This window comes from Ptychodera flava, chromosome 6, assembly GCF_041260155.1.
Source record: "Ptychodera flava strain L36383 chromosome 6, AS_Pfla_20210202, whole genome shotgun sequence".
Lineage (NCBI taxonomy): Eukaryota > Metazoa > Hemichordata > Enteropneusta > Ptychoderidae > Ptychodera > Ptychodera flava.
In genome coordinates, this window is record NC_091933.1 from 11,434,343 (window position 1) to 11,452,939 (window position 18,597).

The following is an 18,597-nucleotide window of genomic DNA, read 5'->3' on the forward strand; positions in this document are numbered from 1 at the left end:
AGAAGGCAAGTGGAACGAAAAGTAGCAAATAAAACCAACGAAGATAGTCTAGTTTTCATAACAATGAAGTCCATACATTAAAACTAAGAGAATCAAATAAACCAAACATCAGTATTAAAATGTCTTTTCTTTTAACAGTAAACAAAACAGATTAAATGTTTTGACACTGTATAGAGTAAACACCCATACAACGTACAAATTATGTCGTGTACAGGTGAATCCATGTTATTGAGAAAAAAAATTATTCAGACGGCTAACAATCATTAATAGTCATCATATAAACCACCATTTCAAACACGAATGTCCAAGGACTTAACAGCTTCTTTCTGATAGGTTCTTAGTGCTATAAACTATACCAGAACCTTATTTATATTAAAAACTATTAAGCAGTCGGTATTAATTTGGCAGCCATATTTAATTTATGCAAATTTTCAAAATGCCTTTCAAAACAATGAAACACTAAAAGTGTTTCTTCATGAAGTATATTTAAACTTTAAAATCACTGAAATAGCTTATTTAATACGTGGTATATGACCGCAAATGTCCTTTGTATAAATGTTGGCCGCCATATTGGATTTATGCAAATTAACAAAGTGCCTGTGTAGAACATTGTACCTCCAAAATTGTTTGTCCGTGCCAAAGAAATATACTTTTAACTTTAAAATCACTGAAATAGCTTGTTTAATACGTGGTATATGACCAAAAATGTATTCTTTAGGAATGTTAGAAGCTATATTGGAATTATGCAAATTAATGAACTGCCTATACGCAACATTATATCTCCAAAATGATTCCCCATTTCAAATCAGTAGTGTCAGACTTTGAAATCACTGAAATAGCTTGTTTAACGTGTGATATATTGCCAATTATGTTATTTTGTAGGACGGCAGGCAGCCATATTTGATTTATGCAAATTAGACATATTTCCCCAAGGTAGATTTGAGTAAACTTTTGATATGTTGTTCTTGGTACCTCTCTAAAATGCATTCCGAAGAAAAATAGTCTGTTTCAATTGTTGTGGGTCTAACCCTATTTTGACTGGACTAACTCTGCTCATGTTTACAAACACGTAAAAGTTGATACGACACAGCAGCAATCATTAGACCGGAGAAGAGAAATACACTATTCCAACGTTAGTTGGGTGAGACATGTCCTGAAGGTGTCTCGTGAAAAGGTTTTGTTGCATCTATACAAATCTAATTTTTGCAAAATCAGGGATGCTTGCTACATTTGCACTGACGGCAGATGTAAAACAAACGCGAATCCAACAAACGTTTTCCAGATTTCCGTAAAATTGTTGAGCAATTGGCAAACTGTTGCATCAAAAGCTATAAATACATCGACATATAAAATATGACTGCCTAGCTCACATTTCCTTGCAGAATGAGTCTGAAAACACACGAAAAATCATTCTGGTTATAGCAGACCCTTGCTAAAGAATACAAGATACTTTTCTCGAACCCGAGAGTTTCGCAAAGCATCATGGGTATAGAACGCTGTTGAGCGGAACTGCAAATGGGCTTATTGGGGGCAGGTTCCGTCGCTCAAAGACTCGACGTGCCCTTTCTGTCTATAAGGCACAATAGAAGATGGCAAACCACTTACTCTACTTCATATATTTATAAACAAAGCTCCACGCAAACCCGTAAACGAGTACAATGAGACCGAAATGCCACTAACAAGTCTGCATGCCAACATTATAACACGTTAAGATGAAGTGCCCTTTCTGTCTATAAGGCTTACCCGCTTACCCGTTCCTGCTGGTTGTATAATTTAAATAACAAAAGTCTCCAAGGCGGAGTGGCCAATTACTCGACGTGCCCTTTCAGTCTATAAGGCACAATAGCAGATGGCAAACCACTTACTCGACTTCATGTATTTATAAACAAAGCTCCACGCAAACCAGTAAACGAGTACAATGAGACCGAAATGCCACTAACAAGTCTGCATGCCAACATTATAACACGTTAAAATAGCAACAACAAATAGTTTAGAAAGACACAAACAGCTGATTTTAAGATGCAAAAGTTAGAATCGACCTTAAAACTACGTGTTACATATTTGGTACAAAAATCGAAGAAGTTCTTCCAGTCCTGACCTGGATACAATGGACAAGATCATTTTGAATGGAGTTTACAAAGTTGGCAGGTTCATTCTTAGCCTGCTATGATGCAAAGGTGGAGATTTACCAAGTAGTTTCTCTTTTTACGAAACACGAAGTGTCAAAGATTAGTTTTCGCTTACCCGTTCCTGCTGTTTGTATAATTTAAATGACAAAAGTCTCCAAGGTGGAGTGGCCATTGTGCTGAGTTATTTATAGTACACTCATTCGCGATGCAGAGAATAGCCATGGTATAAGTAACTTTTACCAAACATTTTCTAATTTCAACAATTATAATGACTTTTGATACCACAGCATGTTTTTGACAACTTCAATTACAAAACTAAATCCTATTCTCGGAGACAATCACTTTTGAATGATGATTCTACAAATATCTAAAGCCCGGAGTAACTTGGCACTGCTACAAAGATCAGTCCGGGTCAAGAATGACGAAAATCAAAGTGGCCAGTGTCCCGTTATGGTAAGGTAAGAATCACAGTACGGCCTTTGTGCGCTGAGAAAGTAAATGGGAATACGTTTAATCTTGGCGCCAATGAACTGTCGCTAACGAGGTATCTGTTGCAAGACAAACCAAATAAAATGACACCAGTCGACGTAGTTTGAAACTTTGAAGACATTTGCAGAAAATAAGAATAAATTATAAGATATTCAAAGAGATTAGACAGAAAGCCTCTCTAAAAACCGGGCTAAGGAGATGGCAAGTAAAGTTCTAGTCCATATGAACAGCCCTACAGTAAAAGGAACTTTCACTGTAGTACGTCCAGCTGCACCATGGAAGATGTGACAGTTGTTTGTCATTGTAGCACTGAAGGTGGGATGTAGCCTTTACGTCAACCAGGTACTAAACAGAAGCGATAACAAAGAGGATTTTGTAAGTGAGTAAGATAATGTTTGTATTATATTCTACCCATTAGGCACTAGACTGAAAGACCGGTCGTCGCTCGACGATGCTTTCTACGCTTCCTTGCCCTATGCAGAAGGGAAATCTTGTTTTAGTACTTGTGGTTTTGTTGGAAGCTAGAGAGGGACAGTATACGCGAGGTCTGAGCAAGGGACAGCTCGGCCAATTGTAAATTCATGTGCAAATCCGCTCCAATCATTTGGTCCGGGACGGACGCTGCTTCCCCGACATTTGCACGCTATGAGCCAAAGTCAATTTTGGATGGTTTCAAGGGGCTCGCTGCCCATGGCACCAAAATTTGCCGCAATTGTGTAAATATAGCTCCTTGCAAACAGGAGTTCATGCAACACACTCTGACTATAGTACCGTCGCTGACCCCGTCACCCAATCAAAGGTAAAATGCGGAAGTAAACCTGAGTTCCGCGCCCGTCTCGATCTGGGCGTGTGGCCAAGAAATTGAATTATTCCCGCTGGTTATGTTCGCATTTTATCTTACCTTACTTTATTTTACCTCACTCAAATTTTGCTCGCGCAAGAAAAACTGCTTTTCTAACTACTTTTGGCCGAAATAAAGTCGATTCAGATCTATGCTAATCCGAATCACTCAACTAACTGCTCAGTGCGGTGGGCAACCATACCTCGCATGAACGTATCTAAAGGGTCCGTTGTCAATGGACCTTATAGGGCTGTGGTGGCTGTATAACGCCGGGATCACATGTCACACAGCATTGTACGCAGGGCTTCACAGCAATAAAAACACAAAAATGCGTAGGCGTGAACTAAATTTCAATCACGGAACGGATTTTAAAGGACCATATATGGGGGCCCGTTCTGGTCAAATTATGTTTTATTAATTTTAGTATGTTAGAATTAATTTATGTAGACTGGAATTAATTTACTAGCACCTCGAATTAATTGTATGTTTCTTTTAATTAATTTTTATATGCTTTAATTAATTTTGTATAGTGCCGAATTAATTGCCGAATTAATTTTATGTGTTCCAATTAATTATTTCTGCTTATCTTTGCTGTAATTAATTTTACATAATCTAGAATTATTTTGCTAACATTTCAAATTATTTATATGTTTTTTATGTGCCGGAATTAATTTTATGTAGTCTAGATTTAATATATTAATTCCTTCAATTAATTTTGGGTTCAAAATGTTTTCACATGCTGCAATTAATTTAATGTGTGCTAGAATTAATTTCTACTAGTGTCTTGAATTAATTTTGTGTTCGGTCGAAATAATTATGTGTGTTCGCTCGAATTAATTATGTGTTTGAGCGAATTAATTATATGTGTTCGCTCGAATTAATTATATGTGTTTGCTCGAATTATTTTCGGCCGATCCCACAGTCCTTTGCGCACGCTTTCTTAAATCAATATGGCGGCTCCCGACCGGAGTGGTATTATTCAGGCGCTCGAACCGTGATCTGTGAAAATGGAAATCAATAAACTGATCACAAAAACTTTTGTAGTGTCTCCTGTCTGAGGGATCGTGTATGGGATTGCCCATAGAGCGAAGCTCGACCAATTTTGTGTCACTTTGCTCACGTTTTTTTTGACTAGTGCGCCGGAGAAAGTCATTTTGCTCACGTTTTTTTTACTAAAGCGCGCGTGTTGAGATCACATGACAGTGTAAAATGAACGAGAATGAACGCCCGTAGCCTGGCCCGTATTACTGAAAACGCAGTCGCTTGGGTTCAATACACGCGAAGGCTGCTGTACGCATTAGAAAGATAGGTCAATTTTTCTTTTTTGTCATGTATTTTAACGGCAGTCACCGTGTATCGAACCGCAAGCGACTGCGTTTTCAATGCTACGGGCCAGGCTACGGGCGGTCATTTTGCACTGTCATGTGATCTCAACACGCGCGCTTTAGTCAAAAGACGTGAGGAAAATGACTTTCTCCAGCGCACACGGTGAGGAATTTGCCTCGCGAGGCAAAAAATATCAAACACGGATATTTTGCTCAACGCCTCGCGAGGACAAAAACTCACGAAAAATCGACCGCACACGAGAGTAAACTAGCTGAGCAAACAGCCTCGAATGAAATTTTGCTCAGCTAATTTCTCTCGTGTGCGGCAGGCTTAACCTCCTAATTTGCATAATTAACAAGGGTACCTAATTTGCATAAATGCGATATTATATATTAACTTTCTCTAACGATACGTTTAAACTATCGAGTGATATATCAAATGAAAGGTCTTTCCATGTAGATTACAAAATTGTTATTCAAAGAGATATTGAAATAGATTTCACTGAAATAATTTCAGGTTTATATGGAAACAATATTTTCCCCTTTTGAATAACAATATTTTAAAATTTTAAGACATACAGCCACAAAACACAGCCACATCATATATCATTTGAAAGCCTATTATCTCTACTTCAAGAAAAGTGACAATTAATTTGGAGCTACCAAATCGGGCCGTAACCCCCTAATTTGCATAATCAACATGCATACCCAATTTGCATAAATGCGATATAGTTTTATAAAGTTATAGTTAACTTCTTGGAACATATGTTTAAACTATCGAGTGATATATCAAATGAAAGGTAGTTGCATGTAGAATACAAAATGAATATCCAAAGAGATATTGAAATTGATTTCACTGAAATATTTTCATATTTATATGGAAAAAATATTTTCCCCTTTAGAATAACAATATTTTAAAAATTTTAACACATACAGCCCTATCATACAGCCACATCATACGTCATTTGAAAGCTTATTATATCTACTTGAAGAAAATTGACAATGTTGAGCTATCAAGGAAGGCCGTACCCCTTTATGTGCATAATTTACACTGGTAAGCAATTTGCAGAAATGAGATATAAAATTAGAAAATTCATTGTTAACTATTCTAAACATTTACACTATCGAGTGATATATGGTATTTGGTAATGGTATTTGCATGTAAAACACAAAATTGATATCAAAAGTGATATTTAAAGTGATTTTACTAAATATTTTCATATTTCTGTTGAAATAAATATTTCCTCTTTTGAATAATGGTATTTTAAAAAATAACTAGAGTATCAATGCAACCAAAAGCATTATGATGTGAAAAGTGCGTAGAACATGGTGAACAAACAGCTGAAATTAGTCCTGAAAATTATTACTTTTTTGTTGAATGTGTGTTTTAAAACATGAACTCCTATTCTTGTTTACAATATTATCCAATACCGATGTCTAGCTTTTATAGGTCAGAGGCTGATACTCGAATATGCCTTTTGTTTGGAGTATAATATAGCCATTCACAGCATGACGAAACTTTTTAATGTTACTCAAGAATACCAACATTTTCTTGTAATGTTGTAGCCATGAAAACAGGATATATATAACATTTTGATTTTAACATATATGGTAAATGATTTGAACGCTAACATTTTTTCATAAAAAAGATGTGTCAGGAAAATGTCACCAATTACTATTGAGTACAAATAATAAGAAATGTCCACATGAACAACACTATCATAGTTGTGAATAAGTAACTCTGCAGCGGATACAATGTGTCAGAGTAAGCTGCAGTCAAAGTAATGGCATGATTCACGATTCAAATCATTCATGTCATTTCCAGTAAAACTAGTAATTGTAGGAATTCATCATCCTCTTCACCAGCATTGTAAAAGGGTTGCCACAGTTATCGCTGCCTTGGCAGGAGTAAAGGTCTGTGCAGGAAGATTAATTTGACAGCAGACAAAATTGGTGACATGTAATAAGAGAAAGCAACTCCACACATCGTTCATATCTTAGTTGTTTGAACTTTGTGTGTGATATTGTGTATATTGTAAGTATATATTATGTTATGTTTGGCCGTTTTATGTATAGTGTTGATCTGCCATGGCGAGACATAGCCCTAATCTACGTGTCCTGTCCTATGGGGTTGCAAGACTAATGTGACACTGCGATCCTTTGATGCTACCTTTCGAGAATAGAGTTGTTTTCATCAGTCCTTCTATTCTTTTGGTGAAACATGTGCACTGATTGAATGATTGTAGGTGTTACCAATCGAGTTGTTCCACTGAAGTTCAGTTTGTTCAAGTACGGAAGCTAGAATGTCTACTGTTCGTTCAGGCTTATTTGTGTATGCTCATTTGAATCGGAGATCGGAGTGTTGTAGGTTTTGTGAAGTTTGGCATCATCGTAACGTTTATATTTCCGTTTTTATGTATGTGATTAGGCTACGCTCACAAATAACGGTGAGGGGCGGAGGAATTTGGGTTGGATTTGAAAAATTTGGGAGATTGTAGAGGTGTACTTAGAGTTTTTGATCTGCATATAGGGGACCCGGAAATGTTTTGGTTCCCTTTTACTTTTTACGATTCCAAGGTTTTGAAAGTAATTAAATGAAAGTTTAATAACATTTAAATGTCATCCGATTGTCCAAAGCTTAAGTAATAATTAAACAAGATTTAGAATCGTTTTGTCGCATTTCATTACTTTTATCTCAAAATTATCTTGTATTTTGTATTGTCTTGTTGTTGCATGATTGTTCTAATGAATCGTAATGTTTCGCGTTTGAATGTTGCCGTTTGGTTTCATGAACTGCAATGTATCTGTTGGTTTTGTGTGTATTTTGCAGTCAAGAATGTTCTCTTTGTTGCACCGATGACCTTATACATAATGAGGTCTAACGATATAATTTCTTGAGAAGAGCTTTCAAAAATTTGAAAGTATGATGCATTTGTTTATGTTTGATATGAATTCATTAAGCTTGTGTTGAGTTCCAATGAGAACCATACGTCATCTCTGAATCTCAGTCAGAGCGATATTTGTTCAGGGTGTTGCTGAATTATTCTCATTTTGTCTTGTGAAATGTAATGTCGGGACTTTCTGGTAAAACTGGAGATCCCTTACCGCACCCAAATACCTGACGATAAAATTCACTGTTGACTTGAAAGTGTTGTTTTTCAAGATCATTTTTAGCATAGCCATCATGTATTTTGTTGTTGTTGTTTTGATTATGCAATCATTTGGTGATCTTTCCTGCTCTGTCGACTGATTCCATTGCTTCATTGTGCGTTTTATTAGTGTACATTGAAACAATGTCTAGAGTTACCAATGTCGCATTGGCCGGAACTTTTATTGTCTCAATTTTCCGTGTAAAATCTGTCGTATCTTTGATGTATGTTGTTTATTTCTTCACGATTTGTTTAAGAAAATAGTCAATGAATTCTGATCTGTGAAAGGTTGGACTGCATCATCCACTTATAATTGGACGGCCACGAACTTTCCTGGTGGGCGTCATTTTGTTCACTTGTATTTTTAGCATGAGGTACCAACTTGTAAGTGGTGCTAGTATTTTACTGTTAACTGGAATAATCACCATGGCTAATTAACACTTTATATAAAACAGCCAAACATAACTGACAATATACATAAGATCATACACAAAATGCAAACAACGAAGATATGAACGGTGTGTTGAGTTGCTTTTCCTTCATTATATAACAATAAATACGATAAATGAAATATGGTGCCTTCCATCTAAATATTCCACATAACTGAATTGAAAATACAGATGTAAAACAGATGTAGTAACCAATGGTGTCTCCATCAAACAAGATTTCTAGAGAAATAGAAACAAAAATGACATCAATAATACAAAAGGGTCATTCAACACACAGCTGTTTATAACAAGATTGGAACTAATTTGGGATAATTGGATGGTGAAGTAATGTCGATTTAATTTGCAAATTTAAGCTCATCTGCTTTTCTTTTTACTTGTTTTTAAGAGTAACTTGTAATATTTCAACACTCAACTATAGAGCACAAAACACGTTTTAGAAAATTTGCAAAATATGAAGACCCAATTATTCCGAATTAGTTCCAATTGGTTTTATGTATTCTTGTTGTTCAGCTATATGGGAATTAGACAGGAAAAGGTTCCAGTCTGCGTATCCTTAATAAACAAAAAATCAATTGCAAAACAAATTCAGATATTTATCCCCATAACGTGAGCATTATTCGTATTTACTACACAATATTTTGAATATTAAAAACGAGTCAAGATGTTTACGATTTAATTGAAAATATTCAATAAGAATATTTTGAATACACGTTTGGAGTTCATGATTCTATTCTACATGCAAATACCTATCATTTAATATATCACTTGATAGTTGAAAAGTAAGTTTAGAGTACTTAAAATGGATCTTTGTAATTTTATGTCGTATTCTTGCAAATTAGGTACCCGTGTGCTTTATGCAAATTGAATAATAAGACCCTATTTGTCAGTTGAACATTGTAATTTTTCATGAGGCAGAGATAATAGGCTTTCAAATAACGTTTGATGTGGTTATATGATGCGGTTCTATGTGTCAAAATTATCAAAATATCGTTATTCAAAAGGGGAAAGTATATTGTTCTACATTAGTACGAAAACATTTATAAGTAAAATCATTTAATATCTCTTTGGATATCCATTTTGTATTCTCCATGCAAATACCTTTCCTTTGATATATCACTCGATAGTTTAAAGTATGTTTATAGTAGTTGATAAATTTCTAATTTTATATTGCATTCTTGCAAATTGGGTACCAATGTAAATAATGCAAATTAAGGGCCATGTCCGTACTTGAGAGCTCCACATTGTCAATTTTCTTGAAGTAGAGATAGTAAGCTTTCAAAGGGCGTATGATGATTCTGTACGATTTGGCTTTTTTATTAAATCTTTTTAAATATTGTTATTGAAAAGGGGAAAATATTTTTGTCAATATAAATATGACAATATTTCAGTGAAATGAATTTAAATATCTTTTTGGATGTCTGTTTAGTATTCTACATGCAAATACCTTTCATTTGATATATCACTCGATAGTTTAAAAGTATGTTTTGAGTAGTGAATAATAAATATCTAATATTATATCGCATTTATGCAAATTGGGTACCCGTGGGATTTATGCAAATTAGGGGCTACGGCCGTACTTGACAGCTAAATGTTGTCTATTTTCTTCAAGTAGAGACAGTAAGCTTTCAAATGATGTATAATGTGGCTGTATGATGTGGCTGTATGTGTTCAAATAATAAATATTGTTATTCAAAAGGGGAAAATATTTTTTTCAATATAAATATGAAATATTTCAGTAAACCATTTTTAATATCGTTTTGAATATTAATTTGAATTCTAAATGTAAATACCTTTCATTTGATATATCACTTGATAGTTTAAAAGTATGTTTAAAGTAGTTAAGGTAAAGGGCGACGAATTCGGACGCGCACACGCTTTAGAACGTTTCTGCGCAGATTTACGCGTTTTATAATTGCTCTCTTTAGTTTAAGTGAATTATATCATTTTTATTTATTTCTAACATCGCCATTTTAACGTCCGTTTCCATGGAAACAAGCGTGGTGACCCCCATTTTTTATTTCATTTTTGCACTAGCACAACTTCCAAGAATATTTGTGCAAAGTTTCAAGAAAATGACACCACAACTTAATTTTGACGTAATTCGTAGTACTTCACCTTAATTTCCTAATTTTATATCACATTTATGCAAATTGGGTACTCATATGAATTATGCAAATTAGGGGGTTATGGCCCTCCTTGGCAGCTCCACATCGTCAATTTCTTGAAGTAGAGGTAATAAGCTTTCAAATGATGTATGATGTGGCTGTATGTAAGGTGGGTACATTAAGTGTCAAAAATAGGTGAACCTGCCGCTCGCCTATAAGGAGAAGCGTTGTTTTTTAGAGATTTATGGCCCTGGTGATGTAGGGCAAACTACTGTAGTATTTGTTGTCTTCTGAGAAATGATATTCCACTTGCGGCCTACTTAAATGACGGATCAAGTTTTGCCGCAAATTCAGTCAGTACTTTTGATACTTACCCTTACTCATTCATCAGACGGCTTTACCCCCCCCCCCCCCCGGTGAGTAAAACAATCCTTTTGTCGTTGAAACTTCTTCGGTTACAATGCAACAAAGATTGAGTCGATTAAGTTTTCAACTCCAAATGAATCTTCAGTGACGTCTTCTGTAGCGTCAATGACCTCGAAGTCCAGATACGGTGTCACGTTACTTATTATAAGCTTACCGGTATATTAATGGCGAAAATGCAGCGATCTGATGAGTCGAGGCGTGAAAATAACAGTGCCATATTCGCGATATCACACATTTAAACACGTCCAATGTCTCAGACAGAGAAAAAATTCATTTTTATATTTCATGCCAGAAATTCACTTAAATACCGTTACAATATAACTTTTGCATGTTGAAGTCCCGCTCGGCGTTTGTTGGTCTCAAAAGCCAGATTTTTAACATTCGACTCAAGCGACACAAATGCTCACAAAATATCTAACGATATACACAATCACGTATCATCACCCGTCAAGAGATGAGACTTGTCAAGGCGTTTAAATATTTCGTGCAATAAAAACGCAGCTAAGATTTGATGAAACATGTTCCTTTATTTAATTCATCGATAAGCTAGGTGACACTTTTACCATGTGTGATCGTCATATGACTGTTTCCCTGTATTGTTTCAGATTATAAAATTTCGTCTTTTACAAAACTCGCAAATTACTCCAATTATTAGCAAAACCAAACTGAACTCTACATAGTGTAAAGACGACTACTGACTAGATAAATTGTGGTTTCTTTGAAATATTCCATACGAATCAAACTCAAAATGAAAGAATATATTGACAGCTCGATGCAACATTAATGTCCACGTTTAAAAATCTTTAAAACCAGATATGAACTGAAAATGCTGACGTGTTTCATTATATATTGCAGTTGTCTGTGAATTTAAACTTTTCCCACATGTTTGCAACTTCATTGAAAGTGTTATGATCAACATCATGAACAATATTCATCACAGATTAATTACAAGGTCATTAAGTGTATAAATATGTAATTAGCTGAACTAAAAATACTAAATTTCTTCGAATGCTGCCTTTATTACCACTTTATATAGCAAGTGTAACTGCCTTTGGTCAAGTCCTTCAAGCTATAAGTGATCAGTTGCAGTGAAAATGCTAAGTGACTTTGAATATTGCTTTAACCTAGTATCATCAATGTACATGGCATGTTTCGCCAACTTTGATTTAAGTTAATCCAGGTATATATGCCTAATTAGGAAAGTTCATTAAATACGGAAATTAGGCATTGAAGTAAAATGCCTAATGACTTTCAATGATGTTGTATCATAGTATCTTCCATGTGCAAAGCAAGTTTCGTCAACTGTGGTCATGAAATTTAAGTATATAACCCTATTTAGGAAAGTTCATTAAATATGTAAATTAGAAATTGGCTGATGTAAAACTGCTAGATGACTTTGATTATTACCTAGTATGATCAATGTATAGCAAGTTTCGTCGACTTTGGTCTAGTCAATCAAGATATAACACCCAATTAGGAAAGTTTACTAAACACGCAAATAGTGCATTGGCTGAAGTAAAAATGCCTAATGACTTTCAATGATGTTAAATCATAGTAACTTGCATGTACATACCAAGTTTCGTTAATTTTGATTGGTCAATTTAGATGTATATCCCTAATTAGGAAAGTTAATTAATATGCAAATTAGCAATTAACTTTCATGTAACACCTTTATGTCTCAAATGGCGGACGAATCTTGGTCTGATCAACATTTGTAGCAAAGTCATCCAATTCTGTGCAGCCGTACTCATTTTATGTCTGCATTTACTAAAATCATCAAGTATGCAAACGAGCATAATATACGCAAGCCATACCTATAAAAAACTAATCAGTTCTTGCCATGTTCAAACTGAATCTATGTATGAAATTTGATTCTGATCTTATCAGCCGTTCTTGAGATATGGGGCACACAGACAGAGGGACAGACACACACACAGAGACAGACAGATATCACTGCGACATTAGCTCACATGTGTGAACACGTGAGCTAATGACTGATAATAAGTGAGATAGGAAATTCTAGAAATGTGACCCGTTAATAAAGCCACACTGAGATAGATAAAGGTTCACCCAAGAGGTTTACACGTTATATTTGAAATTGAACAAACTTTCTCTATGTAAAAGGCTTCACTTATGGTGTGTATCTTTATTGTTTTAGGTGAATATTTATTAACAACTAAGACAGTATAGTATACCTTCTGATGTATATTAACTTTATTGATCTCGAGTAATGAATGATTAGTAGAATATTCTAGTACCAATAATGACATCATGTAATACATACTTGTTAATTACAGTGGTACGACCCTAGACCAAGCATTAGCCTTCAGAAGCAAAAATTACTAAGTAACTGATTATCTTCTGCTGTAAAGTGAAAAAATCAATGCATTACTATCTTCAGGTATAGTTAAATCATTAATGCATAGCAGATCACTTACACTAAATCACTGCTGAGGTTAGATAAAGCTGTGGTCTAAAATGGTCTTAAAAAGCAACATTTTACAGAATGTTTTGTACCGTTACCGATGATAACGTTAAATAACTACAATATTTTGACAACATTAACAACAAGCCAATCACAATCGGAGAAGGAGTGACGATTCTACTAAATAAAAGTCAAGGGTCTAAGTAACTCTGTGTGTATGTGTGTATATATGAAGAGAGAGAGAGAGAAGAGAGAGAGAGAGAGAGAGAGAGAGAGAGAGAGAGAGAGATTTGCCTTCTTGTTCAAACAAAATGTAGCAAATACGTTACAGTCATCACTAATTATGAAAGAGGAATGAAAATCTTTACTTGTATTTATATGAATACTAGAACATGTAAACAACTTACATCGATTACTTCAATTCGAAGGGTTGTTTTGTCTCGATTCGTAAAGACGTGATACACTACAGGCTCAACAGAAACAATTACAACAAAATTAGTTCAATCAATAATGATCATATAACGGATAGATGGCGAAAACAATTACAAATTCAACAAAAAGGTAAATGAAAATTAGATACGCAATTACTTAATTGCATCTTTAATCTCTTAATGTACTACGCCTGGTTAAAATCCGTAACTATCTGTATTTGTATTGATTGAATGTCTGAAAAGTACGGTAATGAGGGATATAATGCATGCTATCGTTTCAAAAAATATTCAAAAGTTAGTGATGTACCGTGAAGGTATCTCAATGTTCAAATGCTAATTACGTTGTAATTTGGATGCAACCTGACAATATGGAAATCAAAATTACTCCAGACCACATATACCAGTAAATCACAGCTAACAATTCATGTTAAATATGACCTAAGTCTCAAAACGTACATATATGTAGACACCAATGAATACATAGAAAGAAAATTATCCATGATACATAAATCATGACTCTGGATTTTAGCAAATTGTATCTTTAAAATATTTTAAGAATATCGCTTTATGGACATTTAAATTATTAACTCATGGCAGGCTAAGTTAATTATTATTATTAAATTAAGAAAAAAACTTGCTTGCGTGAACCGGGAGAGTTTATGGGCTGCGATAGCTCCCATATTCAAAAATTACCCACATATTCATATTAATTCAAAATTAAAATGAACAAAGTGAAGAATACTGTAACCACACTGCAGAGCGTTACAAATCGGTGTAACTTAGAAGTCTAGTCACGAGAAACACTGGTTTAAGGTCCCCTAAGTACCCTTTATATAGCCTTTATATTTTATTTATCTAATCTGTTGGTAAGGCGCGATTTGTTTCTCGTCAAGAGCCCTAATTTAAAACCTTTAATCTGATCACACGTTTTATTTCGCACATTCGAATACTTTTTCAAATCGAGCATGTTCGTTGCATCAGCGACGGCAATTTCTTTACTTTGTGTTGGTGATTCATGATAGGTCATTTGAAAACATTTGGGTCTAAATTTTGAGTCCAATATTTAGTTAACTGTTGATTGGATTATTATAAATGACGTCGAAGGAACAGTAATTGTGACTTCGAAAAGCTGTATTATTTTGTGAAGGTTTCATACACATGTTCAGGGCCCTAGTATCAGGTGAGAGAGAGGCGTATGTTGAATCACCCGTTTCCACCACATTTACATTTGCATAAATTTGCGTTCGTGAAAGTTGATCAGATATTTCTTGAGGCTTTACATATCTATCACGGGTGTCCCTAAGAGCTGCAGCAGCGCCCTCATTTTTCGTGTCAGTGATATTGGTATCACTTACACTATTCCCATTGCTGTCTTCAGTATATTGTCGGTTTTTGAAAACGGCCTTTAAGTCACTAAATCTGATCGTAATTTTCGATTTTTGTTCCGGACGTGCATCTTCTTTACTATTGCGTTTCCTTTTAACAGCTGCGATCAAAATTATGATTATCACACCTACACCTAAAACAAGTCCACCAAAGAATGCTCCAGTTGCAATGCCTACATGACTTTCGTGTTCAGAAATTGATTTTAAGTTTGAAATCGGTATTGTGGCGTTTGCAACAATAGCCATCTCATTGTACACAGTTGAAGAAGTTACCTTCGGAATGATACGCAAGTGAGTAGCACAAGCTGCTTTGCCCTTTAAATTCACAGCTATGCAAACATACGTTCCGGAATGTTTCATGAGAGTTGATGTAATAACGAGTGTACCATGGCTGTTCAGTTCAAAATCGTCGACTACCGTTGTATTTATGTTTTTATTTGAGTTAACAATGTCTCCACTTGATGTAATCCAGTAAACATCAGGTTCAGGGACACCCGTTGCATTACAGCTCAATTCTATCGCATCACCTTCTTCAACATCAATCCACCTTACAAGTTCCGAGAATTCAGGTGTACTGCATGTCATGTTCTCGTCCGCAATGTGCATGAAATCAAGTCCAGCATAGGTGTGAGGTGTTTTGCACGTCAACCCAGAGAGGTCTACATAACCATACGTAATAGAGTGGACAGTCTCCAGCCATCGTCGTAGTGCACTAAGCGACAATCACATGCCCAGGGATTGTCATGCAGAGAAAGCGAGATGTATTGTGAAGATTCACTAAGTAACATGGTAGAGATGGACGATTTTTGAAGGAAAGTTAACTGGTTTTTCTCTAATTAATCAAATATCGTGGACTGTATTAAACCTTCGAAAGCGCTTTCACTTATATAACTAAGAGTCATCTCTGATAGATCTAAGTACAAATGCCAGTACGTCTTCCCAGACAACCAGTTGAATGCATCAGGACCGATTTCGGTGATTGGATTCCCTCTAAAAGTGATTTCAATAGAATAGTCATCTGAAGCAAAGGTAAATTTCGGAATCATTCTTAGCTTATTGAAACTAAAATCTAATTTCCAAATCTCAAACAACGAACCGAAAATGTTGTCTGGAATACTATCAATAAGGTTATGAGAAAGCGATAGAGACTGGAGGTATTCAAAGATAACATAATAGGAAGTTGACGAAGTTTGTTGTAACTGAGATCTAACTCCCGTAACAGAGACAAACCACTGAATAGGTGAGATGGAAGAGTAGCCAAAGCATTTTTTGCATGTAGAGATTTGTGAGGTTTGTCGTGTCATCGAAGAGTGCTATTGGTAATTCTGTAAGGTTGTTGTTGTTAAGATACAGATATCGGAGATTTCGCAATCCTCGAAATAGTGAAGGAGATAATTTAGCGATGCAGGTATTTTGCAGGTAAAGAGAGCGTAGCTTCCTTAAATTTTCAAAGTCTCCATCTTGCAGTGATGTAAGACAATTACCGTACAACTTCAAAGTTGTGAGAGAAGGTAAACCATTCACACCTACCACTCTGGTAAGTAGATTGTTTTGCAATTCTAAAGTTTTCAACGAATTCAAGCTGAGTAAGGTTGCACTCGCTAGCGACGCTATCCTGTTATTTGTTAAACGCAAAGACTCCAGATTATTCAAATTATCAAAAACACCTAGCGGAAACGTTGTCAAATTGTTGTTGTCAAGCAGTAAGTACTTAAGTTCGTCCAGTTCGCGGAAAATATCGACCGGTAGTGATGGTATCTTGTTTTGATGCAAGTACAAGTAACGTAGATTATGCAAACCGTTGAAGACATTTGTCGGCAATGTATCGATGCTGTTGTCTTGGAGATGCAATGTGTCTAGGCTTGTAAGTCCATGGAATGCTCTGGATGAAATGACTGAAATCCTGTTACTTGACAAGTAAAATGACTTTAGCCGAGACAGGAAACTGAACACATTTGCCTGCAATGTAGTGATGTTATTGTTGGCAAGGTCTAATATCTCTAGACTGGTCACTCCATTGAATACTTCATATGAAATGGCTGAAATCGCATTAATGTTGAGGTACAAGGACTTCAGCTGTGACAGGGAGCTGAATATATTCGGTGACAATGTGCTGATGTCATTGTGGTTGAGTCGTAATTTCTCCAGATTGTTCAGGTTACTAAAAGCTCCAGATGAAATGACTGAAATCGCGTTACTGTTGAGATATAAGTTCTTCAGCCGTGTCAGGGGACTGAACGCCTCTGTGGGAAGTGACGTTATACTATTGTGATCAAGGTCAAGGTGATTGTTTCAGCTGGAATACCTGAGGGTATCACTGTCAAGGATTTGTAGTCACAGTCGACGTAACTATTCCACCGACAGCTGCACATTGAAGGACAACTCATAGCTCCATTGATGTTCAGGAGTAATGCGAACAGCATCGCTAACAGTGCTGTGCAGGCAACCATTGTGGGCTTAAAAGTCGTGCCTTTTGTTCCAGTTTCTCTGTTGTAAGAAACACAAACTTAGGTCAAGCAAAGCCGACAGAGCAGCTCATACAAAAATATAAATAATAATAATAATAATAATAATAATAATAATAATAAAAGGCAGTATTGCTGAAGGCAATGAGTACTTGGGCCGTGATAGAGTAATTTTGAGGACAATATATACTACTATTCAAATATGGTCTTGAATTTCCTCCTGTCAATGAGGCATTTGATTAACTGGTTATTAAACGAAGCAATGGCATGACAACGGCAAAATATGTCTAGCAACTTTTGTGGAGTTTGAGGCAGGGGTTCTTTATTTATAGCGGGAATTGCTTAAACTCCTTAAATATTCAAATTACAGCAAATTTCTTTTGTTCTCGATGGTAGATGTCTAATATTTAGATGGGCATATTTAGATTTCTACCCTATAGTTATCCCTATATACCAAAAATCGGACATCCAGCTCTATTGGCTTGCTCAGAATTAGATATGCGCATAATTAATGAGGTACAATATGTGGTGTCATAAGGTGTCCCATCATACCATTTATGAAGGGTGTAGCACTTGTGGTTACTGAGTTGTGGACAAATATATATATTTGAGGTCAAAGGTCATCGAGGTCACGTGACATTTTGTCAAAATAATTGTATTGCTAAGTTATTCCTACATACCAAAATCAGACCTCTAGCTCTATTAGCGCGCTCAAAATTATATATGCGCATAATTAATGAGGTACAATATGTGGTGTCATAAGGTGTCTTATCATACCAAATATGAAGGATGTAGCACTTGTGGTTACTGAGTTGTGGACAAAAATATATATATGAGGTCAAAGGTCATTGAGGTCACGTCACATTTTGTCATAATAATTGTATTGCTAAGTTATTCCTATATACCAAAAATCAGACCTCTAGCTCTATTGGCTCGCTCAAAATAAGATATGCACATAATTAATGAGGTATAATAATC

General features: G+C 35.5%; 2 protein-coding genes across 2 annotated transcripts; both read right to left on the minus strand.

The window, feature by feature from the left end:
* Positions 1-13,592: 13,592 nt before the first annotated feature.
* Positions 13,593-15,760, minus strand: LOC139134827 (leucine-rich repeat and immunoglobulin-like domain-containing nogo receptor-interacting protein 2). Its single transcript, XM_070701890.1, has one exon. The coding sequence runs from the start codon at positions 15,758-15,760 to the stop codon at positions 14,837-14,839; it is 924 nt and encodes a 307-aa protein (XP_070557991.1). The 3' UTR covers positions 13,593-14,836.
* Positions 15,761-16,355: 595 nt separating this feature from the next.
* Positions 16,356-17,443, minus strand: LOC139134194 (leucine-rich repeat-containing protein 15-like; the record flags this gene model as incomplete). Its single annotated transcript, XM_070701107.1, has 1 exon — positions 16,356-17,443. A coding segment is annotated over one exon (1,083 nt), but the record flags the coding sequence as incomplete, so codon positions are not given.
* Positions 17,444-18,597: the final 1,154 nt, after the last annotated feature.

What these genes read in the sequence shown, in the direction of transcription:
- LOC139134827 (XM_070701890.1), bottom strand. Translation starts at nt 15,760, where the DNA reads ATGCACATTGCGGACGAGAACATGACATGCAGTACACCTGAATTCTCG.